Source organism: Leucopleurus acutus, assembly GCF_964270905.1.
Source record: "Leucopleurus acutus genome assembly, chromosome: 16".
NCBI lineage: Eukaryota > Metazoa > Chordata > Mammalia > Artiodactyla > Delphinidae > Leucopleurus > Leucopleurus acutus.
Genome location: NC_139158.1, coordinates 55,050,178 through 55,077,823, shown reverse-complemented (window position 1 = coordinate 55,077,823; position 27,646 = coordinate 55,050,178). Strand labels below are relative to the sequence as shown.

The 27,646-nt window shown below is 38.9% G+C and overlaps 1 protein-coding gene across 1 annotated transcript; it reads left to right on the top strand.

Annotated features, from left to right (window-relative positions):
* Positions 1 to 963: 963 nt before the first annotated feature.
* Positions 964 to 27,408, top strand: CRLS1 (cardiolipin synthase 1). Its single transcript, XM_082856736.1, has 7 exons — positions 964 to 1,421; positions 4,196 to 4,333; positions 8,902 to 9,031; positions 21,961 to 22,046; positions 22,949 to 23,017; positions 24,609 to 24,700; positions 26,432 to 27,408. The coding sequence occupies exons 1-7, from the start codon at positions 1,116 to 1,118 to the stop codon at positions 26,517 to 26,519; spliced, it is 909 nt and encodes a 302-aa protein (XP_082712862.1). The 5' UTR covers positions 964 to 1,115; the 3' UTR covers positions 26,520 to 27,408.
* The last annotated feature ends 238 nt before the right edge of the window (positions 27,409 to 27,646 follow it).

Below are 27,646 nucleotides of genomic sequence, written 5' to 3'. Positions count from 1 at the left end.
CTTAATTTTTCTCTCAATATCAGCATTTCAATATGTGTGCAAGAAGTTGAAGATTTCTTTTGATAAATACTCAGCTCTACAATGACGTTCAAATTCAATTGGTCTTTCCTAAGCTACCTGAACTAAGTTTAAGATCAACTTCAATGTGGGTCTGTCAGCACAGACATGGCTCAGGGGCATGGTGCAGAGGCCACAAGAACCATTCAAATTCACTGACATAGACTCTACAAGAAAACAGGTCTGCAACATTAATAAATATTAATAACAACAATATAGCAATAATCAATATAATTTATAACTTCTATATTAATCATTAATGTATAAAATTTGTCAGTTAATTAACGATTCTTATTTTGGATATTCCTCTAATAAACACGTTTCTTAACCTCTCTAAGCCTAAATTTCCTTATCTGTAAAAGTAATATACTAATGGAACCCATCCTAGAGTTGCTGGGAAGATTAAACGGGATGATGCACTCTAGCCTGGCTACAGTAAACACTTTTTTCAGGTAAACGATCGGTAATTGCTAGTACTGACATTTTCTAACACCCATATTTTTGGGCATATGCAACGCTCAAAAGAGGGAAAAGAACAGAGAGCTAGTATTAAATACTTCTTCTGTATCAGACATTTTAGTAATATGTAAAACTCTCGCGATTGTGCCCAGAGCCGCGCACACCTCGGGTTTCCGGCCGGGGCGCGAGATGTCTCCCGCCCTCTCCCGGCCACAGCCGCCGCGCCGTAGTCCTGCCCTGCGCGTTCCTCTCCTCGCCTCCCCACGGAGCCCGGAGCCCGCCTGTGGGCGGACTGCGGCGCCGTGCCGGACCGCTACCCGGCAGCCCACTGGGCCTAACGGCACGTGACTCCCGCCACCTGCGCCGTCGCCCCCGGCGCTGGGAAGGCCAGCGGCGACGGTGTCGCAAAAGCGTCGCGACGGCGTCCGTTCTTGGCGGCCCAGGCCACTGGTATAACCGAACGTGCTGAGGCTTGAGAACCAGTATGGAGGCTGTCGAGGCTCTCCGATGTTGCTGGGCTTCGATGGGGAAGCTACTCGCCGGTGCCCCGGGCTGCTGAGCTCTCGCCGCCTGCGTCCCCGCGGCTCGCCCGCAGGGCCATGCTGGCCTCGCGGGTGGCGCGCACCTCGTGGGGTGCCTTGCGCGTAGCCGTGTGGGCCCCGGGAGCGCGGCCGGGCAAGGGGCGCGCCCGCGGGGCCTTGCTGCCGCCAGTGCCATGCTGCCTGGGGTGCCTGGCGGAGCGCTGGTGGCTGCGCCCGGCTGCGCTCGGCCTGCGGCTGCCTGGGGCCAGCCCGCGGGCCCACTGCTCGGGCGCGGGGAAGGCAGCCCCCGGGCCCGCAGTGCAAGAGAACGCCGCCACCGAGGCCCGGGGCGGCCGGTGGGGCCCGGCGAGCGCCGCCAGCCTGGTACGTACTGAGGAGAAGGCGGAGGGGCGACTCTGGGTCGGGGTCGACTGCTGCGGCGGCGCTCGGTCCCGGACGCAAATAACGTGCCGTGGCCGGTGAGGTCCGATGCTTCCGTTTCAGAACTTTTAAAGCGTTCCCCGAAGAGAAGTTATGGGCAGATCATTCGGTCGGGGTGAGTGTCAGGGGTACCAGCCGCGTCGTCCTGTCTCGGTGGTCAAGTTAGAGCCCTCTCCTTCCCGTCTATCCGCACCGGTAGCTGGACGCGCCTCTGGATATTGCATTGGTAAAAATACCCTTCACCTGTCTTATTAAAAGCCCATTTTAAATTTTTTGAAGCGAATCCCCAATGTTTAGGGCAAGTCTCTGGGCGTCTTCAGAATGATATACAGGCCTTTCTGTTTGCTTGTGCAGATTTGGTTAACTATCATTTGACCTTTGGTGACTTTACATATTGTAGGATGAAGGATAGCTAAGTAATTTAAATCGTAATTAAAAGATCATTTAACCTTTAATTATAGGAAAAGATTAAACCTCTCTTCCTGAGGTAACGGAGGAAAATATTTGTCTGCTTACCTGTTGAAATACTGACCAAACAGAAGACATGAGAGCATGAGTGTGGGAGAGCTTTTGATGTCATGTAGCAAGACTCATGCAATTATTACATCTTCAATTGTTATGTCTTCAGTGGGCCCCTGTGCTGCTTTCATCAGTTATACAGCATGGGTTGGGGTGGCCACATCCTGGCAGGAGTCTCGGCCACATTAATAGCTAGAGCATGTTGGGGTTTGAATGAATGCTGGATGCTTTGAGGTTGCCATATCCTGGCTGAAGTCCTTCCCAGAATGGCAGTAGTTGTTCGAGTATGCCACAGGTTATCTGGTTGGGTAATCTGAGATTAGCTCTCTTAATTTTAACTTAGAAACGTTTACAAATTTAATGATTATAAATTGAGGTATTTTATTTTAACTGAAATATCTTATGTGGAGCTAAAAGGAATCCCTTTCATTGTTCTAAGAACATTCAGTCTGGTTTATTAATTCACCAAATGAAATGCCCTGGCTGTTTACAACTGTGTCTTTAATTTTTCCCCATGGGCCTCTCTTGAGTTTAATTTTGGGCCTCTGTATTCTGACCTTTTGCTTTGTTTTTCCTTTCTCATGAACTGTACCTCCTCACCCCCCTCAATGAGGCACTGTAATGCTGGATCGGTATTTGACTTACTCTGTATCGCAGTATGGTCAACAGACTTTTTTTTTCCTCTGGACTCTGAAACACTTGGACCTTTGAACTTGAATTTGGAATATGTTCCAAGAATGATTCCATTTGATTAATATAATGTGGATTAGTTCAACAGAAGGTCCTTGAGTAGAGGTTTGGAGTGCTGCTTGTTTGGTGATTGTTTCCTGCAGAATTTGAATTTTTCTGTATCTTTAATGACAGTATTCTGCCACTGGGCCCCAATAACTTCATTATTCCTTCAAACTGAGGTGAACATTTCTTGCTGGGTTCTGTTTATAAACACAAACTTAGTATCTTTAGAGAACTGGCTTTTCTTACAGAATGGCTGAAGGAATTTTAAAAGAGGTATTTAGAAGTGGAAATGTCAAAATTAAGGTTCAGGCAAATAGGTTACTGATTGATAAAGAGGTTAAGTAGGGTTATCTTGTGAGGAGATAGTCCCATGGGGTAGAGCTGGCAGTCTTGACTCAGTGGAGAAAAAAATTCCGGCCTTTAGGGAATGACATTTTTCTCTGTATTATTTCTGTACCCTGTTCTGTGCAGTGTATCTTAGTTCCACTAGGCTGAGGCTTTTTAAAGTTGAAATACCCTCTCATGAAACAGACTTTGGCCAGGAAGGAATGGTTTTCAGAGCAGCTGCTGAGGTGCCCTTTTGTTGGTGCCAACTTCAAACACCTTGGCTCCAAATGAAGTTTCAAGGAATCATAAAGCCCCCACAGGGGAGCTGTGAAAGCCCTCAGCTTCTGGTTGGGGATCTTAACATTTCTGTGGCTATTTTGAACAAATTTACAAAATCTCTTTATTTCCTAAGTATCTCAATACCTTTTCCTTGTTCCATTTTCTTCTAGCAGTTCTCCAGTTTAGTGATGAGGTTATGGAATTAAATGTTTTATTCCTCTTCATTCGTATCTCCAACACTGTGTATGGCATTTAGCATTCTTTTGATGGGTATGTGATTTCATTTCATCATTAGCATTCTTTTGATGGGTATGTGATTTCATCATTACATATGATGATATGTAATTCGGCTTTTTTCTGACACTTTCTAGACCGTTTGTCTACTTGAGGTATAAGATCTTCCTGAAGATCTTTTTTTTAATTTTGTATAATGGGAAAGTAATTCTTTTTTTAAAAAAAATTTTATTGAATATAGTTGATTTACAATGTTGTTGAATTTTCACTTTTAAAAGCAGTATGTTTTTAGTTTTGAATTCTGATGGTGAAGTAATACATTAAAGGCTTGACTTATATGATAGATAATACATGTTTCTTCCTTCTCTCTTTAGTGAGAAAACCTACTCTATATACCACCAACATTTTAGTCTGTGTTTTGGTATATGACATATCTTCATCTGCATTCTTAACAGTTTTAGATGTGTGTAAAAATAACGGAATGGATTTTAAAACTGAAAGTACTAATTTTAAGGTTTATGTAGCTTCTAACCTTTAAGTTGATGGAGTGTATTTTTCCAATGTATATAGTTATTTAAAGTATGAATTTATAGTATTTAAATTTTGTTGTCTTTATGTTTCAGTATGAAAACCCATGGACAATCCCAAATATGTTGTCAATGACGAGAATTGGCTTGGCCCCAGTTTTGGGCTATTTGATTATTGAAGAAGATTTTAATATTGCACTAGGAGTTTTTGCTTTAGCTGGGCTAACTGATTTGGTAAGTTGTACCGGCACTCCCCCTGTTTTGCTCCCCTTCTAAATCCCAGGGTCTCTACTACACTGAAATAGCACAGACTCAGTCTGCTTTTCTTTGGAAGGAAATCCTCAAGATGAATTTCACCTAGTGCTTTGTGTAAAGGCTTGTCTTTAACATCTATATGGGACTCTGTTATTCTTTATATGATCTAAGGAAGGAAGTGGAGGTTGTAGGGAGGCATGGGAGAGGGAGCTCTTTACTCTTGGTTTTTAACTTCTTCATAGAAGAAAAAACCTTAGAAATTCTCAAAGGGCCAAGTACTTGCTTTAGGGATAGAAATAAAGGAGAGAAGCTGTGAGACTTTTTTTCTACTTATATAGTAGAGAGAAATATCTGATCTGCAACAACAGTTGGTTTTACTGGTGGAGAGGGAAACAGTGGGCCAGTTGTTGTGACCAGGGAGCTTGCAGAGGCCGGATCTCTGCTCAGGTTTATGCTGGCAGGAGGCCATAGGCACCCCACAGATTTGGTCCTTGATTCCTTCTCTACACCCCTCTGACCACCTTCCAGAAGACCCTGCCCTAGGTGGGCATTAGACATCCTTCCTTCTTCCACTCTCCCAGCAGATGGACCAAGGAGAAAAGAGCACCTTGACACCACTGTGTCAGTTTATAGGGAGGGAAAGATTTATTCAGGTTATCTCCAATTAGAACTTGGAAAATAATTTTCTAACAGAAAGCCACACTATGTGTTATATAGGCTTTTGTGGACTGGCCAGTCATCATCATGTGTGACATTATTTGTATTTATCACCCACCCTGTTGCATAAAGGATTTGAAATGGCTTGTAAAACTATATGTCCTGCAAAAACACAATTGAAGGAAGTGGGGGAAAGGTAGAGGAAAGATTTTGAATCAGGACAAAAGCATGTAGAAATAGACATTATGTATATAAATTGTATATTCTTGTACAAGGTTGGTCTGAGATCCAAGTGAGTACCCAGACAGGCAATAATAATTTGGTGCCTCTTTAAACTGATGTATGTTTGAAAAGCTTTGCTCAGTATTCAGTGAGAATAAAGAGAAACTAATTTTCTGTTAATAAAAGTCACATAGCATCTTTCTTTGTAACATCAGCTGTTCCCTTTGAGGTTCATAGAAACAAAATTACACCTGCCCAGTAGCATTGTTGAGCAATACAGAGTTAGCTGAAAATTCTGCAGGATAAATAATGAGGACATTTGCACTGTTATATGGCATTTCTAAATATGCATCAAATACAGTTTCTTGAAGTGGTTACCGCCTCTTTTTCCCGAGTTTAGCTCCTGTTTGTCACAACTTCTCATTCTCACAATCTCTTCTTTTGTCCCTGCTTTTATCTGTGAAGCCTGAAGCCCTCCATTTATTAATATAGTCTCCAAGTCTGTCAAAGGCCATTATATTGATAATGGAATTTTTTTTTCATAATAGGCAAGATCTTTTTCAGTTACTGGATTTGCTCTTTTTTGGTTTGTAGGTTTTTTTAGTTGCCACATGAGATTGCAATATTCATCGAATGGGAGAGGTCTCATTTACACTTTTCTAAATATGTAAGACAATGTGTACAGAAACCTGAGTTAACAGGCATCATATTACATTTACTTCATGTAGGTTTTGATGCCTCTAGAATGGCTGCTGGGCAGATGGCTGGACTCATGGAGGGTTTAAGTAGGGGAATGTTGTATGTGGGAAATGGATTACAGGAATGCAAGAATAGAAGCAGAGAGGCTGGTTATGAGGCTTATAGTAATCTAGGGAAGAGGGTTGGGAAATATGTTTTGAAGATAGAGTTGATATGTTAATGGATTGGATATGTGGGGTGAGAGAAAGGAATTAAATAGGAGTGCTAGGCTGTTACTTTTTTCCTTTTCAACAAGCAGATGCATGGAGGTTTACATTTTCTGTGATGGTCAACACTCAGGGTAGGACAGGGTTTGTGGGAAAAGAGTTGTTATGCCTGTTCAGATAGAGGTAACATTGGGTAGTTGAATACAGTAGTTTGGAGTTGGAGGAAATCATGGTTAGAGATAGATTTAAGAGTTATCATCATATAGATGGTCAAGTCTGGATGAAATCATCTAGGCTGTGGTAAAAGAAGAGAAGAGGTCAGAGAAAAGAACAATAATGGAGCAATGGAGAAGGAGCCAAAAAAGGACACTGAGAAGGAATAGCTGGTGAGAAAGAAAGAAAATTGGGCAATAAGGTGTCCCAGATGTTAAGTGAAGAAAGTGCTTTAATTGTGTTGGGGTCAAGTAAGCTAAGAATGTAGAATTCATTGGTGACTTTTATGGGTACAATCTCTAGAGGGTGGGGCAGTCAAAATGGGTTGGCGAGCATAAATGAGGTGGTGATGACAATAGATGTCACATTGGGGAAGTTTTGCTTCATAGGGGGATAGAGAGATAGTCAAGGAAGGGTAGTTTATAAAGAGATACATACTGGGGAAAGTTTTGTTGTTAATTAACTAATTAATTAAATGACTGGGTAGGAAGAGAGAGATTGATGATGCAGGGGAGGTGGGGAAAACTCAGAAGGTAAGAGGACTTGGGATCAGGGACCGCAGAGAGAATGTGCATGGACACTAGTAGGTGGTGGACTTGGAGGTGGGAATACAAGGGAGGGCTGACACTCTGTTTCTGTTTTTTGAGCAAATATAGACATGGTCATGAGCTAGAGAGAGAGGCTTTGGGAAGGATGAGCAGACTATGAATAGGGAAGGTATACACAGTAAGCAGGTGTGGGTTTGCCAGGCAGTATTGAGTGCCCACAGGAGATTTGTGGTCATGAAAAAGTGAGATCAATCAGCCCATTTATGTGTTTTTCTTGATCAGTGTTCAGCTGCTTGGGTGCAGGCCTATAGTACATGGTAGTTGTATTTAAGCAGGGTTGAGGGAGAGTGGAGTAGGGAGTTATAGAGGTTTACAAAGAAGAGATGATGTTGATGACCTTGGAATCCAGTGTGAGTAGAGGAACAATGAGGACAAGAGGGTGATGATGGTGATAAAATGGGAGGTTAAGTTCCCCGAGATCAGAAACTGAACTGACACCTGAATCTTCCAAGGCCCCAACTCCCAGTTCTAGGCACTTTCTGTTAGTGTTACCTATAGTATACTTAAGAAAATAGATTTTTTCAGTTGAGGTAGTAATAGCTAGTAACTGCTTTTTTTGAGGATTTACTAAGCGCTGAGTGCTAAACAAGTATTAATCACATTATGTACTGAGACAACCCACCCTGCGAGGTAGGTAGCACTATCTCTGGTTTACAGATGAGGAAACTGAGGCTTAGGCCAAATAACTTGCCCAGAGTCACACAGTTAAGTGAGTGGGAGAGCCAGTGCTTGAACCACTTATGCTCTGCTACGAAGAGTAAGTTCTTAACCATTGTCCTGTACGACTGCTCTAAGTCATTGGAATACTTGAGATATGGAGGACTTATTTATCCTTTAAAATGTACCATGTTAAATTACGTCTAGATTAATTTGATCTTTTTCCTTGGAACTAGGACTGGAAAATTCAAATATTTGTTGAAGTTTGAAGTTAAATAAAATGAGTAAAAGCCGGGGTAGGGACTTGGAAAACCAGAAGATATCTGCCTCGTTTAATGAAAATAGGCAGTACTTGGTTTCAGTCAATTTTGTGGCCCCAGGGTGGCCAGATCTTCCCATTTCTCAAGTGAGCCTGGAGATCTGGATTTTTTTGAGTTAAGACTTTGAATATTTAAATATTGGCAACTAATTTATATTTAAAAAATCACTGGGCAGGTCAAACAAAACCAGCCTGCAGGCCTCTTTGGCCCCCTGGTAACCCAAGTATGACCTCTGCTTTAAAATGTAATTTGTTTCCAAGAGTAGTGAATAAGTAATTTTCATATCAAAAATTTTAAGTAGGCCAGGTACAGAGGACTGAGTTTTGTATTCAAATACAGGTCATGCAATACAGTCAGACATGGAATTAACAGTGGCACTAGATAAAAAATATTGATAATAGTTAAAATAGAATAAAATAAAAATAATAACAGCTAAAACGTAGGGAGTTGGGTCATATTACAGAAAAGTAGGTAGGAATGGAAGTTAGAAAATCTCGCAGTTAAACGGTAGTCCTTGCAAGTAAAAGCAGCTATTTTGGCTGTAGTGAAATAGCTCAGGGCTCAAGGGGTGGGGGATGGGAGGGGTGGGTTGGGGTGGGGTGCCTAGTCCAAGCTCTGTCAGTCCTGCTTTCTTTGAGTTTTATTTGGGTTCTTTACATCTCTAAATTTGTGTCTGGGTTCATCCCACAAAGGGGCATTGTGAAAACATTGCAAAATAGCTGAAGGCCTTGAGAAAGAAAAGTGAAAATTTTTTTCTGTAGAAAAGTGAAATCATTTTCTGACCAGTTGGTAATTTAAAAGCTAAGTGTATACCAGTAAAACAGAAGGTTTGGGGGTAAGAGACAGAAGAGGTTTTATCTACATTTTATGCAAGTATAGCGGTTATTCCGGTATCTCTTAACCTTCAAGATATCTACTCTGTACCTATTATGACATTTATTAAAAAAAAAAACTTCTATTTTCAGTTGGATGGATTTATTGCTCGAAACTGGGCCAATCAAAAATCAGCTTTGGGAAGTGCTCTTGATCCACTTGCTGATAAAATACTTATCAGCATCTTATATGTTAGCTTGACCTATGCAGATCTTATTCCAGGTAAGAACGCGTCATGCGTACTTTTAAATAGTACAGGGAAGAATCACATTTATCAGCTTAGGATTTTTCTTGATTGAGAGACAAATAATTTTTGTTCCAAAAGTATGTTTTCAACTTTAAAGTGTTTCCCTAAATTTAAACTATTGAACTGTTTTGCTTTCCAAGCTATTTGTTTTACTTTAGAATTTATGACCTTGTATATACTATAGAATGCATTGTTTTCTTAGTAAAATTGTTTAAAATTAAACAAATATTTCAAAAAAATTGAGCTAATTCATATTATCCTAGAATCTTTTGAAACTATTATTTTCTTTGTGCCTAGCTTTTGAAAGCAATTTAAAATTTTCCTAAGTCTTATTATTTATTAAGTACAATTTAATAAGTGAGAGCTCTGAAATCCTAAAGATGTCTATAAAATTTCACATTGTTATTATTATTACTTAGATGGTATTACGCAATTTCAAATTATACACATAGTTTGTACATTGTCTGAATACTCTTTTTTTTAATTAATTATTTTTGGCTGTGTTGGGTCTTTGTTGCTGTGCGTGGGCTCTCTCTAGTTGTGGTGAGCTGGGGCTACTCTTTGTTGTGGTGTGCAGGCTTCTCATTTCAGTGGCTTCTCTTGTTGGGGAGCACGGGCTCTAGGTGCACGGCCTTCAGTAGTTGTGGCTCGTGGGCTATAGAGTGCAGGCTCAGTAGTTGTGGTGCATGGGCTTAGTTGCTCCGTGGCACGTGGGATCTTCCCGACCAGGGCTCGAACCCGTGTCCCCTGCATTGGCAGGCGGATTCTCAACCACTGCACCACCAGGGAAGCCCCTGAATACTCTTTGTAACAAAATTTTATGATCTTTTGTATTTTGTATGTGCTTTTTGGTTGTTCATTTTCTACTTCCGCTGTGTTTCTCAGTTTTTAATCCTTTGGTTCAGATTAAACTGTTTATTTCCAAGAGTTAGAATCTGAGAACAAAGAAACTGGTACTTGGTCCTTCAATACCATGTTATTACTGACATTTGATAGGAAGAAGTTTACTGGTGTTTCAGTCTAGTATAGTCTCCCAATCTAGAGATTCTTTTTCTCCTCTACCTTTAGGCTTTTCTTTTTTTTTAATAAATTTATTTATTTATTTTTATTTTTGGCTGCGTTGGGTCTTCGTTGCTGTGCGCGGGCTTTCTCTAGTTGCGGCGAGCGGGGGCTACTACTCTTCGTTGCGGTGTGGGGGCTTCTCATTGCGGTGGCTTCTCTAGAGCGCAGGCTCAGTAGTTGTGGCACATGGGCTTAGTTGCTCCACGGCATGTGGGATATTCCCTGATCAGGGCTCGAACCCTTGTCCCCTGCATTGGCAAGCAGATTCTTTTTTTTTTTTTTTTTTCTTTTTTTGCGGTACGCGGGCCTCTCACTGTTGTGGCCTCTCCCATTGCGGAGCACAGGTTCTTGACCTGCAGGCTCAGCGGCCCTGGCTCACGGGCCCAGCCGCTCCGCGGCATGTGGGATCTTCCCGGACCGGGGCACGAACCCGTGTCCCCTGCATCGGCAGGCGGACTCTCAACCACTGCGCCACCAGGGAGGTCCCTACCTTTAGGCTTTTAAACCCACATACCAAATTTAAAAATGAATTGGACTACTGTTCATGTGCTTCTTTGAAAGTCAGAATTATGGTGTGTGAATGGTTGGGGGTATTGAAGGGGCAGGGGTATGCTATAAGTAATATAGATAATTTGTAGGAGAAAAGATCCTAAGGAGCATTCTGTTAACATTCACAATTAAAATTTGTGTGTGTGTGTGTGTGTGTGTGTGTGTGTGTGTATTTTCATGCTTCTCATTTTTCAGAGTTATTTTGTATTTTGTTGTATTGTTTTACAAAGGTTGGCCAGCCCAGGTATTTCCGTGGTGAACACAGAAATTGTTTCCAGGTTTTGGTATTATGGATATTGTTGATACAATTGATGTAGGTCACTTTTGGAACTGCAACTTCCCTTCATTATCATTCTGGGAACTTCCATTGTCTCTCTTCTGTGTTGGGTTTGTTTTTCCAGGCTCCCATGGCTTCCTTGTTAGGGTCCTCCTTTTTGTGGAGTAGAATCTCCAGTTGTTTCCTAGCTAGGATGCAGCCTGGCAGCAAGGTTTTTAGAGGTGTACAATGTCTTTATTCTACAGACACCTAAAATGTATTTGTTCTACCCTCCATACTTGATTGGGGCATAATTTTCAATTGCAGGTTATTTTCACTCAGAATTTTCAAGACCCTGATTATAGATTTCCAGATTCCATCTTGCTGTTGAGAAGTCTCATGCCATTCTGATACCTTTTCCTTTACGTGTGATTATGTTTTGTATTAGAAAGCTTTTAAGATTTCTTTGCATAATTCCTAGTTGATGGTTTAAAAAATTCTCGCTCTTAAAAGTTAATTTTCTAACTGCTTCTTGGGACACCCAATTATCCCAGCACTTTTTATTGAAAATTCTATACTTTCCAGACTCACTGCCATGTTCATATATACATGGGTTATTTCTGGGTTGTCTAGTTTATTCCCCATTGATTTGTCTATCTTTGCACCAGTACCATCCCTAATTATTATTGCTTTGCCAAAAGTCTTTTTTTTTTAAATTTATTTTATTATTTATTTATTTATTTTTGGCTGCGTTGGGTCTTTGTTGCTGTGCGCGGGCTTTCTCTAGTTGCGGTGAGCGGAGGCTACTCTTCGTTGTGCGTAGCACGGGCTCTAGATGCACGGGCTTCAGTAGTTGTGGCACGTGGGCTCATTAGTTTTGGCTCATGGGTTCTGGAGCGCAGGCTCAGTAGTTGTGGCGCACGGGCTTAGTTGCTCAGCTGCATGTGGGATCTTCCCAGATGAGGGCTCGAACCCGTGTCCCCTGCATTGGCAGGCGGATTCTTAACCACTGCGCCACCAGGCAAGTCCCCCAAAAGTCTTGATACATGATAGAGTACATTCTTCCACCTTGATATTCTTACCTGTTTTCATTTGTGTGTGAATTTTAGAATCAGCTTTCAAGTTCCCCAGAAAAACCTGTTGGGATTTTATTGGAGTTGCACTGAATTTACAGATTTATTTGGAAGAATTGGTATTTTTACAATATTGTCTTCCAATCCACATACATCTTGTATTTACTCTATTTAGGTCTGTTAAAATGTCAAAATGTTACAGTTTTCTCTAGAGAGGTAATAAAACTTTTTTATTAGATGTATTCCTAGGTGACTGATAGTTCTTGATGCTTTTGTAAATGGTAGCTTTTTTAATATTTCATTTTGTAGTAGCTGATGTTGATAGGATGAAATCAGTTCCATCTCTGACAGTGGTTTTTGTGTCTAGCAAAACTTGCTGAACTCTTATGCTAATAATATAAATGTATATTCTCTTGGATTTTCTGTATCCTTGATTATGTATTATCTATAATTAATGACAGTGTGTTTCTTCTCTAGTCCTTTTACCTTTTTAAAAATTTGCCTCACAATAGTGCACAGTGCAATGTTGAATAGGAGTGGTATCTGTGTCTTATTTCCAGTCTAAGAAGGAAAGCTTTCAGTCTTTCAGTATTAAATATGACATTTCCTGTAGGGTTTTGTAGATACCCCTTTTTCAGGTTAAAGAAGTTCACTTCCACTGGCAGTTTGCGCAGAAATTTTTTTACATCGGATATGGAATTTTATGAAAATTTTTTTCTTCATGTATTATGATAGTCATATTTTTTCCCTTTAAGCTTAATGTGTGGTGAATTACGTTATTGATTTTCTAAGTTAAATGAACCTGATGACATTCCTGTTACAAATCTAACTTGGTCATGATATATTATTAAGATATTGCTATTTGGTTTACTGATATTTTGTTGAAGATTTCACATCTAGATTCAGAAGATTGGCCTGGAATTCTTTTCTACAAATACCCTTGTTAGGTTTTTTTTTTTTTAATATTTATTTATTTGGCTGCCCTGGGTCTTAGTTGCAGCAGGTGGCATCTTTAGTTGTGTCATGTGAATTCTTAGTTGCAGCATGTGGGATCTAGTTCCCTGACTAGGGATCGAACCCAGGCCCCCTGCATTGGGAGCGTGGAGTCTTAGCCACTGGACCACCAAGGAAGTCCCCTACCTTTGTTAGGTTTTAATATCAAGTTTATAATAATCTCATAAAATGAATTTAGGGAGTGCACACACACCCCACCCCATTCTTGGGAGATGTTTGTGTGAGATTGCAATTATTCCTTCTTGGAATGTTGGTAGAACGTGTTGAAGCCATTGAAGCCTGGAGTTTTCTTTGGGAAAAAGTTTTAAAATAGTTGATTCATTTTTTAAAAAAATGGTTACAGGATGATTCAGTTTTTCTGGTTCATCTTTGGTCTGTTTTGTGAGTTGTGATGTTTTACTAGGGACTTGTCCATTTCAGCTACATTTTAAAAAAATTTACCATAAGCTATTTATAGTATCCACATTAACATTTTGATGTCTGTAGACTATGTAGCGATGTCCCCCTTTTCATCCTAATTATTAGTTATTTGTCCCTTTTTTTCTTTGACTTGTCTTGCCAGAGGTTTGTCTGTTTTATGAATCTTTTCAAAGAACCAACTTTGAACTTTGCCATACTTCTCTGATATGTTTACTACTTCATTAAATCCTGCTCTTTTGTTTCTGTCTCCTCCTTTGGTTTTTTTCTGCTGTTCTTTTTCTAAATTCTATAGATCAGTCCTGTCTAGTAGAAATATAATGGGAACCATAGATCTAATTTAAATTTTTCTAGTAGTTATGTTCAAAGTGAGAAGAAACAGGTGAAGTGTGTGTGTGTGCTTGCACTTCTGCTACAGTGGAGACTGAGTGCTCTGTGCATGCACTGCTGCCTGTGCCAGGCCACCCCCCATTTTAATAACATTTTATTTAACCCACTAGATGGAAAATATTGTCATTTCATTATATAATCAATAAAAAATCATTAATGAGATTGTTTTTTCATACTCTGTCTTCAAAAGCCAGTGTGCTGTTTGCACTTACAGCACCTCTCACTTCAGACTAGCCACATTTCAAGTGCTTTATCTTTACATGTTGCTCATGGCTATTGTATTGAACAACACAGCTGTAGATGAATGTTTAACTCGTTCCTTTTTTTGTTTGTTTTTTTGGCTGTGCCGTTGTGGGATCTTAGTTCTTCAACCAGGGATTGAACCTGTGCCCCCTGCAGTGGAAGCACGAAGTTGTAACCACTGGACCACCAGGGGATTCCCTCAGCTTTTCTTTTTTAAAGTTTGCATTTAAGGCTATATATTTCCTCTAAGTATCCCTTTCACTGTATCTCATATGTTGGTATTTGTGTTCTTGTCATTATCGAGTTCAAAGTAATCTGTTTCCATTATGATATTTCTTTGGCCTGTGGTGTTAATAAAAATTTATTTCTTAATTTGTGGGATTTTCTAGGTATCTTTTTGTTATTGATTTAAAGCATAATTACCTTGTGTTCAGAGAACATGCTCTGTGATTTTAGCCCTTCAGCCCAGTATACAGTCAAATTTTATAAACATTTTATGCATTTTTCAAATGAATATGTATTCTGCAGTCATTGGGTATGATGTTCTATGTATGTCCATTTGGTCAATTTTTTTTTTTTTTAAGTAAATTATTTCTTTATCTTGGGCTGTGTTGGGTCTTCATTGCTGCACGCAGCCTTTCTCTAGTTGTGGCGAGCAGGGGTTACTCTTCGTTGTGGTGCATGGGTTTCTCATTGCGGTAGCTTCTCTTGTTGCAGAGCATGGGTTCTAGGCACGAGGGCTTCAGTAGTTGTGGCATGAAGGCTCAGTAGTTGTGGCTTGTTCGTGGGCTCTAGAGCGCAGGCACAGTAGTTGTGGTGCACAGGCTTAGTTGCTCCGCGGCATGTGGGACCTTCCTGGACCAGGGATTGAACCTGTGTCCCCTGCATTGGCAGGTAGATTCTTAACTACTGTGCCACCAGGGAAGTCCCTGGTCAAGTTTTTAATCCTGGTGGCTAAATCTCCTTCTTTACGGACTTATTTTTTACATTTGGTCTGCTTTTCTGTCAGTTACTGAGAGAGTAAAGTTTCCTGCTGTGTCCAATTTTCCATTATTTTTTCTTTTTAGCTCTGATTTTTGCTTCATGTCTTTTGAAGTCATGCTATTAATAAGTGCATATAAAGTAGAATTGTTATGTCTTTTTGGTGAATTGAATGATTTATTTTGAAGTGACCTTCTATATCTTTAGAAATGATTTTTGCCTTGAAGTCTCTCTCTCTCTCTCTCTTTTTTTTTGACTGCACCATCTGTCATGTGAGATCTTAGTTCCCTGACCAGGGATTGAACCTGTGGCCTCTGCAGTGGAAAGGCGGAGTCTTAAACCACTGGACTGCCAGGGAAGTCCCTGCCTTGAAGTCTCTTTTGTTGACTATTACTATAGCTACACTAGCTTACTTTTGGTCAGTGCTTACATGATAAACCAATCTTTTACTTTCAACTTGTCCACATCTTTATATTTTAGATATTCCTTAAAAATAACATATAGATAGATGGTTTTTCTTTACTTTATCTAGTCTAAAAATATTTTATCTTTCAGCTGGAACATTTAATCCATTTACTATGATTACTAGTATTTGTGTAGCAGTCTTCCATTTTATTTTGTGTTTTATTTGGCCTGTATGTTCTATTCTACTTTTGTCTATATTCTATAATTATCACTGTTTTCATGTACCAATTGGAAAGTTTTACACTCTGTTAACATTTAGCTAGTCTCAAAATTATAATTCATCTTTACCTTATCAAAGTTTAATGTTAACAAATCTATACATTTGGCCTTCTGTATCTGGGAGTTCTCCATCCACGGATTCAACCAACCTCAGATTGGGGGGAAGAAAATCTAGAAAGTTCCAACCAAACTTTGCTGCAAACTGGAAACTGAGGGTATTTACATTGTATTAGGTATTAAGTAATATAGAGATGACTTAAAGCATATGGGAAGGTGTGCATTGGTTATATGCAAATACTCCACCATTTTATATAAGGGACTTGAGAATTTGTGGATTTTGGTTTATGTTGGGGGAAGCAGGGTGGATCCTCAGACCAACCCCCCATTGATACCGAGGGATGCCTATATGCCTTCTGGGCACTGGAAGGGCCTTAGAATACTTTAACTCCATTTATTCCTTTCTCAATTTAGGTTATTCTCATACTTTAATTTTATTTATGTGTTCAACCCACATGATATTGTTTATTAAGTCAGTGTTCATTTAGATGTATCTTCATACTTTTTTCTGGTTTATGTTTAGGTGTATTTCAGACCTTCCACCTGGAATCATTTTCCTTTTCTCTAAAGTATATCTTTAGAAATTCTATTAATACAGGTCTACTGGTGGTACATTCTTTTCTTTGTTTCTCTGAAAATATTTTTATTTTGCCTTTATTCTTTGTGTGAGGACATTTAAATTCTACTCTCTTAGCAGATTTTAATTATACAATACAGTGTTACCAACTAGTCAGTGTGTTATACATTAGATCCTCAGACCTTATTCATCTTTTGTTTCATATTAAAATTTAAAGTTTGTGTCTTTTTACCAGCCTCTTTCTAGCTCTCTTTTTTTTTTTTAGATTCTACATATAAGTGATATCATGCAGTATTTGTCTTTCTCTGTCTGATTTTGCTTTTATTCTTGAAGGATATTTTTGTTGGGTATAGAATTCTGGGCTGGTAGTTAATTTTCTTTCAGTACATTTAAAGTACCATGCAATTGTCTACTCACTTCCATTGTTGGTAATAAGAAATTGTTAACCCATTTCTTTTTCAAAGGTACTTTTACTCTGTCTGCTTTTAAGATTTACTCTTTCTCTTTGGTTTTCTGTAGTTTCACAATATTTGGTGTGATTTTCTTTTTTATTTATCCTGCTCGTGATTTGTTGGGCTTTTTAATCTGTGGATTGATATCTTTAATCAGTTCTAGAAAATTCTGAGCCACAATCTTCAAGTATTGTTGTCTGTGTTTCTCCTTCTTTTGGGACTGCAGTATACCTGTGTTAGATTTCACTGTATCCTTTAAGTGTCTGAGCCTCTTTTCTGCATGATACCTCATTTTATCTTTCTGCACTCCATTCTAGATGATTACTAATGAAGCTTGCTCTTTCATTTCACTAATTCTCTCTTCAGCTGTGCCAAATTCATTTAAGTCTTCTATTATATTTTCTAGTTATAAAATTTCTATTTCATTCTTCTGCAAACTTAGTAAATCAACTTTTATAGTTTGCAGTTCCCTGCTGAAATTTTCAATCTTGATTTTTGTATCCCTTTGAACATAGTAAACTTTAGTTGTTTTATAAACACTGGTAATTCTGAAATATCTTTTGAGGGTCTCTTTCATGTGTCTGTTTCTATTGAGTCTTACTCATGGTATCTTATGTCTTTGGTTATTTTTGACTGTTTAGACACTGTACTAATATTTAAAAAATAATTTGGAGGAATATCTTGATGTGTAGGATGATGGCATCACTCTCCAGAGGAGATTTTTTGTTCAGTTCTGCCAGTTATCTAGGCATGCTAACAGTCTGGGACCACCTAGATGGCCAGATGATAAGACATTCTTTTTTAAGGCTTAGTTTGCCTAGGGCCATCTCTTCTCCCAACCCTGTGGAAATAGTTGTTCAGATCCCAGCTTAAAGCTAGGAGGTGGTTTGTCACTGCCCAACCTGAGGGCTCTGGGCTTTGACTACTGTTTCCCCACCCTTTAAGGCGGCCAAAACCCCTATTCAGCTTTGTGGCTTACTTCCCTAGGGTCAGGGACAGTGGCTTTGAGTGGCTTTGAGTACCTAGGCTTATTTTCCTGAGTTCTCATTCTGATACTTTCTTAGCATCTTACAAGCTTTTCACTTTCAAGATTTTTTTGTTTAATGTTCTTCTTTAACTGTCTTAGCAGGAGAATTATTACCTACTCAGATATTAATGGAGCTGAACCTGAGGATCTTTTCATTTACCTATAGGTCTGAAATTTTGCAATGTTATATGTTCTAGATCCTACTAGAGTTTGTAGTAAATCTTTCTTCCATTGTGCTGGGTACTAAGAAGGCCCCTTCAGTCTGAAAACTTATCCATCAGTTCTGAACATTTTTCCCTAGGTTCTTTTCTTACTGGAAACACTTTTTGTTCTCTTTCTGGGCGATTTCCCCAACTTTGTCATTTACCCCTTCTACTGACATTTTAGTTAATTTATTTATTTAATTAAAAAAATTGGTTTTTGGTTGTGCCACGTGGCATGTGGGATCTTAGTTCCCTGACCAGGGATTGAACCCTCAATCCCTGTAGTGGAAGCGTGCAATCTTAACCACTGGACTGCCAAGGAAGTCCCTCGATTGACATTTTTATTGCTATCATGTTTAATTTCCAAGAGGAAATAAAGAGCTCTTGTTTTGTATGTTCTTTCAAAACAAAACAAGGGGCTTCCCTGGTGGTACAGTGGTTAAGAATCTGCCTGCCAATGCAAGGGACACGGGTTCGAGCCCTGGCCGGGGAAGATCCCACATGCCGCGGAGCAACTAAGCCCGTGTGCCACAACTACTGAACGTGCGCTCAAGAGCCTGCAAGCCACAACTACTGAGCCCATGTGCCACAACTACTGAAGCCTGTGTGCCTAGAGCCCATGCTCCACAACAAGAGAATACACTGCAGTGAGAAGCCTGTGCACTGCAACGAAGAGTAGCCCCCACTCGCTGCAACTAGAGAAAGCCCGTGCACAGCAGTGACGACCCAACACAACCAAAAAATAAATAAATAAATAAATAAATTTTTAAGAATATCTTTTTCTTACTTCATAGGTGAGTATCATCATTTCAGGACATCTTCTATCTGTTTTTGTATGTGTGTTTGTGGGGGGGGGGGGTGGTTTTAAACCCCTGTATTGTATCTATTTCTTTTCTTCTTCTTTTTTTTTTTTTTCTGTTTGTTTTGGTCTCTCTTTCATGATGGAGACTTTGCTAAAATGTCTGGTGATTCTTGGCTGCTTACTTCATAAATGTTTAACTGGGTGCTCCCTGGGCATTGGTGGAATTTGTTGGGTGGTATACTACCCTCTAGGGTGAACAGGCTGTGAGAGACCAGGCGTGGCCCTGAATTCTCAGTACCTTTAGCTCTATTCTGTAGGTAAGAGCTCTCCATTTGCTCCTTAGAGATTGCAGAGGTCCTGGTTTAGAGATTAACATGTAGAACAAGGGTTGGCAGACTTCTTCTGTAAAGGCCAGAATGGTAAATGTTTCTGACTTTATGGGCCATGTGGTCTTTGTTGTAACTACTCAAGTTTGCTATTGTAGTGTGGAAACAGCCATAGAAAATATATAACAAATGACTATGGCTGTGTGTTAACTTTATTATTTTCAATGCAAACTTCTACTATGTAAAAGTGACTTGATTTTATTATTTCCCTTTAACACTAATAAATTTGCCCATGATGTACTCCTTTGTTGCAGAAACTGTATTTCAGACAGAGTTAGCAAATAGGAAAACCTTGGAGCACTCCCTGACACATTTTACACCTCCCTAACACACTATCATACTCTAATAGACAAAGGAAAGCTGCTTTAGCCCTGGAAGAAAAGGGAAAGGAAGGCCAGGAGAGAAAGCAGGAACAGTTAGAAGATTCAAAAGCCAGGGAACTGGACAAAATTGCCCCCCAAATCACAGTAAGAACATGTATGTATACAGGCTCTCAGTTGGCAGAGGCTTTAGAGATCACCCAGTGCAGCCTGGTCCCAGTCTGGCTGTGCTTGTGAACCCCCAGGGAGCATTCACCTTTGCTTTTATGAAGCTTTCACGAGGTGATTCTGTGATGAGTAGTCAGTTTGGGGAACACTGGATTTTGTAAACAGTCCTGTCTTCCACCAGACTGTTAACAGATGGTAAACTGAGCCCAGAGATGCATTCTGCAGTAGTACTGACTAACTGGTGACCTTGGCCAGGTTTTATAATCTGCCTGAGGCTTGTTTTCAATATTTGTAAAATGGGGTAATGATGGTTCCCATATCATGGAGTTGATATGTAGATTAAATGACATAATATGTATAAAATACTTAAATGGTGCCAGATGCCCAATAAATGGTAATTTTAGTAGTTAATAGAACTAGAGCCCCAGGCTTTGCAGTGTATTGAATTGCTTCATCTGTTCTTCTGCAGAAACCTTATTTAGAATTAAATTATATTCTTTTTCCCCTGTGGTGATGAACTACAATAACAGGTGTTTATTTTCCTCTACTGTTGTGTTTACTGTATATAATTCACATGAGTTTGCTGCATTTTAAAATCTGATTTAAAAATAAATAAAATCTGATAGTTATTTGATTTTGCCAGTTGATTATTACTATAGAAAAGTTTGGTTTACAGGCACAAAAATCCTCCTAAAAATCATGACTGCCTTGTTTTGTTACTTGGTTCATACGGTCGAGTCTTCTTTGTGCTCCAAATGCCATGACTTGAGTGGATAAGCATTTTCTCTTTGGAATCGTCTTGTCATTGAGTACTAGGCCAAGGATCAACACTTACATCACAGCCACAACCAGCAGAGATTTAAATTTTAAATCTGTAATTAATTACTGAGATTTTTCATAAGTTTCTGAACCAATAGAGGACCCTAAGTATGGCCTTAAAAGTAATTCACAAAGAACTGTTTGAAAGTATTATGGAAGGGATGTGCATGATTCTTTTATTTTAGTAATTGAAACAATTTGAAATGAGTGTTAGCCTCAAGATTTTTTCCTTTTTAAATAAATATTTTTTTCTAATAACATGACATATATTCATGGTTAAAACTTCCTTCAACGTGGAAGGATGTAAAATGAAACAGGACCTCTGCCCTCCCATTCTCATTCGACAAGGGAGCAGGAGTTCCTTGGGTATCCACTTAAAATGTCCTTCTGCTGGCACTGGGACCGTCCTGTAGGATCTTAGGAATAATGAGAAAACTATCAACAAGTTGAATTCATGTTTAACTAGAATTCATTGAATGAATGAGCAGAAGAAAAAATAGCAATTGCCTGGATAGGAACTGGCCAGGCAAAAATGAAGATATTTTGGTTCTCCACAAGTGGTACACATAGCAAATTTTACTGTTCATAAAATAATCTAGAATGAAGAAGCAAGCAGTCAGAGTTCTTAAAAGTCAGAAGGGCTTGAGTTAGGACTTCCCTGGTGGCACAGTGGTTAAGAATCCACCTGCCAATGCAGGGGACACGGGTTTGAGCCCTGGTCCCAGGAGATCCCACGTGCCACGGAGCAAGTAAGCTCATGCGCCACAACTACTGAGCCTGTGCTCTAGAGCCAGCGAGCCACAAATACTGAGCCCACGTGCCTAGAGCCCATGCTCCACAACAAGAGAATCCACTGCAATGAGAAGCCTGTGCACCACAACAAAGAGTAGCCCCCGCTCGCCGCAACTAGAGAAAGCCCGCGTGAGCAGTGAAGACCCGACACAGCCAAAAATAAATAAATAAATTTATTAAAAAAAAAAAAAAGAATGCCTTGAGTCCCGGCATCCTTTCCAACCTTTTTACCATCTCATTCCATGTAATTATAGTGAGCTTGGTGATCTTTTTTCTAAATTTACAAAGCTGGGAAGTAACAAAGGAAATAGGATTGAGTAGAGCTGACACTGATTAACTGCAATTTAAAAACGTATGCAAGAAAAAAAAAATACAGAAAGGGGTGAGAGGATCAACATTCTGAAATGTGACTTTAAAAGCCATAGTCTGTCTTTCACCTTGTTTTGAAGGTAGGTTAAAAAAACATAAAAATCAGTGGTTCACTGTAGGGACCCTAAACAGGCATCAATAAGTGTTTATTTTAAAATTTTTGCTTAGGTGAAACACCAGTTTATGGTAAGGCTTCATTGTATGTATAATGTCTTAATAATTTTCAAAATCCCAATCAAAATTATTTTATATTTGATTTTCAGTTCCACTTACTTATATGATAATTTCAAGAGATGTAATGTTGATTGCTGCTGTTTTTTATATCAGATATCGAACTCTTCCAACACCGGTGAGTTTGTTTCAAAAAAATGTTCTTTTAGTATTACTGTAACTTAAGGCAAAAGAAAAAAATCATTATTGCGTACTGAGTTTCACTTTATGGGAATAATTTATGACAATTATGTATTCAATCCATTTACTAGGAATTTAAAGAAAGCAGACATAACTGTCATCTTGCTATTTGAATCACCCATTATGGTAGCTGTTCAGTGAACATATGAATGATCAGTTTTTAAAAGGATGTTTTTGTTATAAGTCAACATTGTTTTAGTTGATAGTCCATAAAACTCAGGCCAGCTAGCCCCATCCCTAGCAGCAAACTCTGTTAGGAGTGTTTTGTATAACTAAGCACCCTTCCCTGTCTAAATTAGCTTCTACTATGGATTATCTAGAACTGGTTTTTAAAATCACAGTTTTATGAGCATGGAGTGGTTTGTTCGCACATTTGTTCATTGGTTCTACAAATATTTGAGCACATAAGCATAGCATAGCTTATAACCACCTCATGAACATAACAACCTCATCTTTTGATTCCCAGTCTGGTGAAAATGGCAGTATTTTATTCATTTTGGTTCTTTTTAGCCTATAAAGAAAACAGTGATGAGGGAGATTTGTTGAATCTATTTAGTAGAAAGACATAGTTAAGCAGACTTTATGATAGTTATTGTGTTAGAAATTTATAGAAATTGAGAAATCTATAAATTAAAAAATTTATTTTCAATAAACTGTAGGTGATTTATGAAGAATGTAGATGTTGCTTATATAGTATAATAAAAGAAGATGCAGATAAAGGGTTTATCTAGCATATAGCCAGGCATGTGTTATACACTCAGTAACTGTTGCATATAATAACAAAATATTTATTTTAAACTTGAATGATGAATAAACTTTGTTTTTTTTGTCCTCTGCCAGAGAACACTTTCTAAGTATTTCAATCCTTGTTATGCCACTGCTAGGTTAAAACCAACCTTCATCAGCAAGGTAAGAGACACACAACATCCTTTTAAGTTAAAAACAGTTGAGGATTTTATTTTGATGACTATAAACCTCAGTCTGGAGCAGCTGAAAATGAGACACATTTTAATGTATTGACCATAGAGAATAGAGAGTGGGGTCATTAGCCCAGTTCTTTTGTCCTCCAGGCTTTCTGGATCTTTAGTATATATGTTGTGTTTTGTGTTGGTGGTGTAAGAATTTAAGTCTCCAAATGAGGTATTAGGGCCACCACTTAGGGGAGGTGGAAATGTAATTGCATATTGACACAAAGAGAGTATGAAAATTTCTTTCTGGTTTCACTACCCACCCCTCCCTGTAGTGAAAACACCATATAACAAGGTCCTTTCATTTGCAAGATCGATTGTTAACATGGAAAGGGACAGGAGAAAGTTTTATTCACTAATAAACAACTCCTACTCTTAGTTGTCCATCTGTTTTCCTGAGCCCTCTTCAGGATAACTGTATGCCAGTCTTTGCACACAGAGAGGACACTATTAATGCCTCTGAAGGCACATTTGTTTTACTAGTAGCCTTGGTAAGTTTGCTGTAATTATTCTTTTGCTCCATGCCTTGTGACAGAGGTTTAACAGGTTAGGGATGCTGATCATCTTTGGGACAGAGGGATGATTACTCTTAAACCAGAGACTCCCTGGGGTGAATTTTTACCTACAAATATGCGTTATTTATTTATCTGTCTATTTATTTTATCTATTTATTTTTGTGACTTACATATGTATCAAGTACAGTAATTGGAGTATAGCACTGTACAGAAGGTGGCTTAAAGAGGTACCAGGGACAAATGCCTTAATTCCTTGGGCTTGCAGGGAGTTCTCCAGACAATTTTTATTACTTATTTTTAAAACGGAGTCGAATCCTTGTAATTTGGCTGCAGAATGGATGAGAGAACATAGGTGCTTCTCTAGACACATCACCCACGGATTCATACATCACCCGCTTCCCCAGAATGCTTCTCTCAATGAGTACAGGAAGTCTCCAGTGGTTTTGTTGTCTTCCTTTTCTCCACCACGCTGTCTTTTAGGGTAGGGAAACCTACTCATTTCCGAACTTAGAGCCTCTCTCATGGAGATAAGTGCATTTCAGTTTTCTAACTTCATAGGTTTGACAGGTGGTAGGCAAGTGAAAGGAGCATTGAATGGAGTACTGGGAAATGTGGGTTCTGGGTTTGGATCTGTAACCTGCTATGACTGCAGGCAAGTCACTTAACTCATTACCTTTTTACCTGTGAAGAGTATCTTCATTATTTCCATATTCACAGGGCTGTTTTAATAGGCAACTGAGAAAAAGGCAGAGAACTTTGCAACATTATTGCTATGGAAATTCAAGATAGTGGTGTTTTCTGATAGTTGCCCTTCCCCTCACTATATAGGGCAGCTGTGGAGACAGATGGGCCTGTTAGTGAAATTCAGCCTTTTGTGTGAATGCCAGCTTCTTTGGCAGGGATATTACAGCATCCCTGAGGGTCTGTTGTGTTACACTGTGATGGGTTATGCCTTTCTCTTGTGAGCTTGAAACATGATTGGGTTGGCACTGTTCATTTATGACTTCTTATTTTTAGGTTAACACAGCAGTCCAGTTAATCTTGGTGGCAGCTTCTTTGGCAGCTCCGGTTTTCAATTATGCTGACAGCATTTATCTTCAGATCCTGTGGTAAGCTAAACTTAGAATTACTCTCTGAGAATGTCAACAAAATAGTTTATTTTGACAATCCTAGAATTACTTTGTTCTTAATCATGTTTATTAAGCACTGGGTAAAGCTGTGGGCTATATTTTTTGATTGATACCATTTTTAAGAAGCTTACTATCAAGTATAGGATATAGAAGTTATAGGCGGTTTCATGCAAATTAGAAGGGATGAGAGGTACAGATAATGTGTTGGGGTTTTGGAGTAGAGAAAAATACTTCCAGGTAGGAAGAAGAGGGAAAGCTTCAGGGAAGAAGTAGCATTTGAGCCATGAGGTCTAGGTGGAGAGAGACTGAGGGGAGGCCATTCTGGTGAAGGGCAGACCCTGAGCAAAGTCAGACGTGCAGGAGGAGTGGATAAGGGGAAAGTGCACCCAGCCTAGTGAAGGGGGCAGAGTGGGAGAGAAACTTGGAGAAAGGAGTTTGAGTTTTATTTTATTAAGGTTATGTATAGCCTTGAAAATGTGTCACATTCATACTTTATGCCACACTGATACTAAAGCACTGTATTTTTACTCTACTTTTAACTTGATAATTAAAACATTGCTTGATGCAGTCTGAGCCAGAAAATAGTTGGTTAACTAAAGTCAGTTAAGCTAAAAAGCTTTAAAAATGATACACACGCTAGACATTTTATTTTCTAAAATATATAATCGTACATTCATTCTGATTTGTCCTACGTCTTCTGATAAAGGCTCAATGCCTTTTCTTTGATTATAGGCTCATCAGTGGGATTTTTTTCTTTCTTGCAAAAAACTGCATCCATAATACAACCTCTCTGATTTTCATGTTCTGCTTTTAAAGTGATATAAGAATGTAAGACATTTATGAAGCAATCAGAGTATAGAAACTTTCTAGATTTTTACCATTTTCTCTAGTATTTTAACAATTACATTGTCTACTTACTTTGACAGTAATTTTTAGCAACTCGCTGTGATATCAAGCCTTTCCAAAGCCTCCAGCTTAGTTCTCAGAAATAGCGACTCTTCCTACCTGTATGTTTCATTATGTGTGAATTTAGGATATCAAACTGGCATAAACAGGTTTGAGATCAAACAGAGTCTTGATGAGCCTACACCTCACCTGGTGGAAACAGAAGTACCTGTGTGCACCAAAAAGGAACGTGTTAGCTGCGAGCGCTCAGCAAGCCCTGGGTGTCACTCGTGTCATTTCAAAGAGAATCTGATTAATTCTCCTTAATTTTAAGGAAATATCAGTAAAGAAAGCTGAATTTTATTTAAAATGACTCAGATATTAGAATTCCCAAGATCTGTAAGAAATAGCTTCTAAAACTAACACTCTAAGCAGCGTGGAACAGTGGGAGGAGCACAAGGGCTCTAGAGTTGGAACCAAGCCAGACTCATAGTTCTGTGGCCCTGAGCAAACTCTCTGGGGCACTGTTTCCTCTGTAAGATGAGGTTGCTGTGAAAATAAAACTACCTAGAATAATGTCTGGGTAAAAAATGACAATTGCTATTATTATTTTTTTCAGACTGATTAGATTAATTCTGTTTGACATTACTGATTCAAATGAAGTCTTAAAGAAAAGCAGTATATTTAAATTCTTGTTAAAAAAAAATTACACCAACACAGGCTTTTTTACTTTGAAACAACTCTTTTAAATGTATTCTTTATGGTTCTTATAGTTAGCATTTTTTAGAGTTTAGACTAAATTTTCTTTCTTTCCTTCCATAAAAGGTGTCTTACAGCTTTTACCACAGCTGCATCAGCTTACAGTTATTATCATTATGGTCGGAAAACTGTTCAGGTGATAAAAGGCAGATGAAAGTCATCCATCATCATTAGCAAGGAAGCAATATACATCATCGGCGGCAGGGCCAGTGGAAATCTAAGGGAGTTTCCTTTTTTGGTGTTCAGCTTGAAAAAGGACTTGTCAGAACAAACCGTGTCATCAAAATTTAAGTAATGTGCATTGAAAATAAGCTTGATCATGGGCATATGCAGAATTTCCAATGTATTTTTAAATACAAATAAAACTATAATTTAGAATTTTTTTATCTTAGGTTTCTTGATTAATTTATAAGTAGCAATTATTGTCAGTCATTTTTTGATATGTAAAACAAAAAACAGTCTAGAGCATGGAAACTGAAGAGTTGTCACTTTAATAGAATTTAGATTGCTCACAAAGCACTAGGGAATTTCCTGGGTTTAAATATACATCCTGTACAACTTGGCTGCACAGTTGTCTGTTTGACTTTTAGATCTGTGCACACATTAACAGTACATGTGGTTAATATTTGATTGTTCAGGATAATGACTATAAAGGTAGCTTAGTTGTGGATGAATTAAACTTGTAAAGAGATTTAAAATGCAGTAAATTTTGAAAATAATAAATAAGATCAAAATAGAAGGTACTGAAGTTCATGTTCAGAAGTCTTCCAGCTTCTCAGGTGCCTAATAGTTTATGCATCAGGATAATAAGTGACAAAGGTAGTTGGAAAATGAAAATATGTCTGTTACCCTAGCCATCCAAGAGGCAGTGAGTTACATCATGCCTTCCCACTGTATCTCTAACATAACAATGTTTGTATGATATTGGGACCTGTACTCATATGTTATGTAAATAATATGAAATTATATTTTTCAAAGGTTTTTTTAAGCTTTGGGGAATCTTCTTTTGTTAAGATGTTAAACGAATAAAAGAGCTGGAAAAAAGTGACCTTCAATTTGGGTTGTCTGTATTCCACGGTCGTCTGCTGTTGTGGAAGTTTTCTGATTCATAAAGTCCATTCAGATATATCACTTGCACTTAACATTGTAAAAATAATTGGTTTGTGATCATCTGACTTAAAAGCCCTATTCTTGCTACACTGTCATGTTTAAGAGAATGCAAGATGCAGGGAGAGGGGAGAGGAAGACAAGTGGCTGGTGCCGGTTGCCTCCTCTTAACAG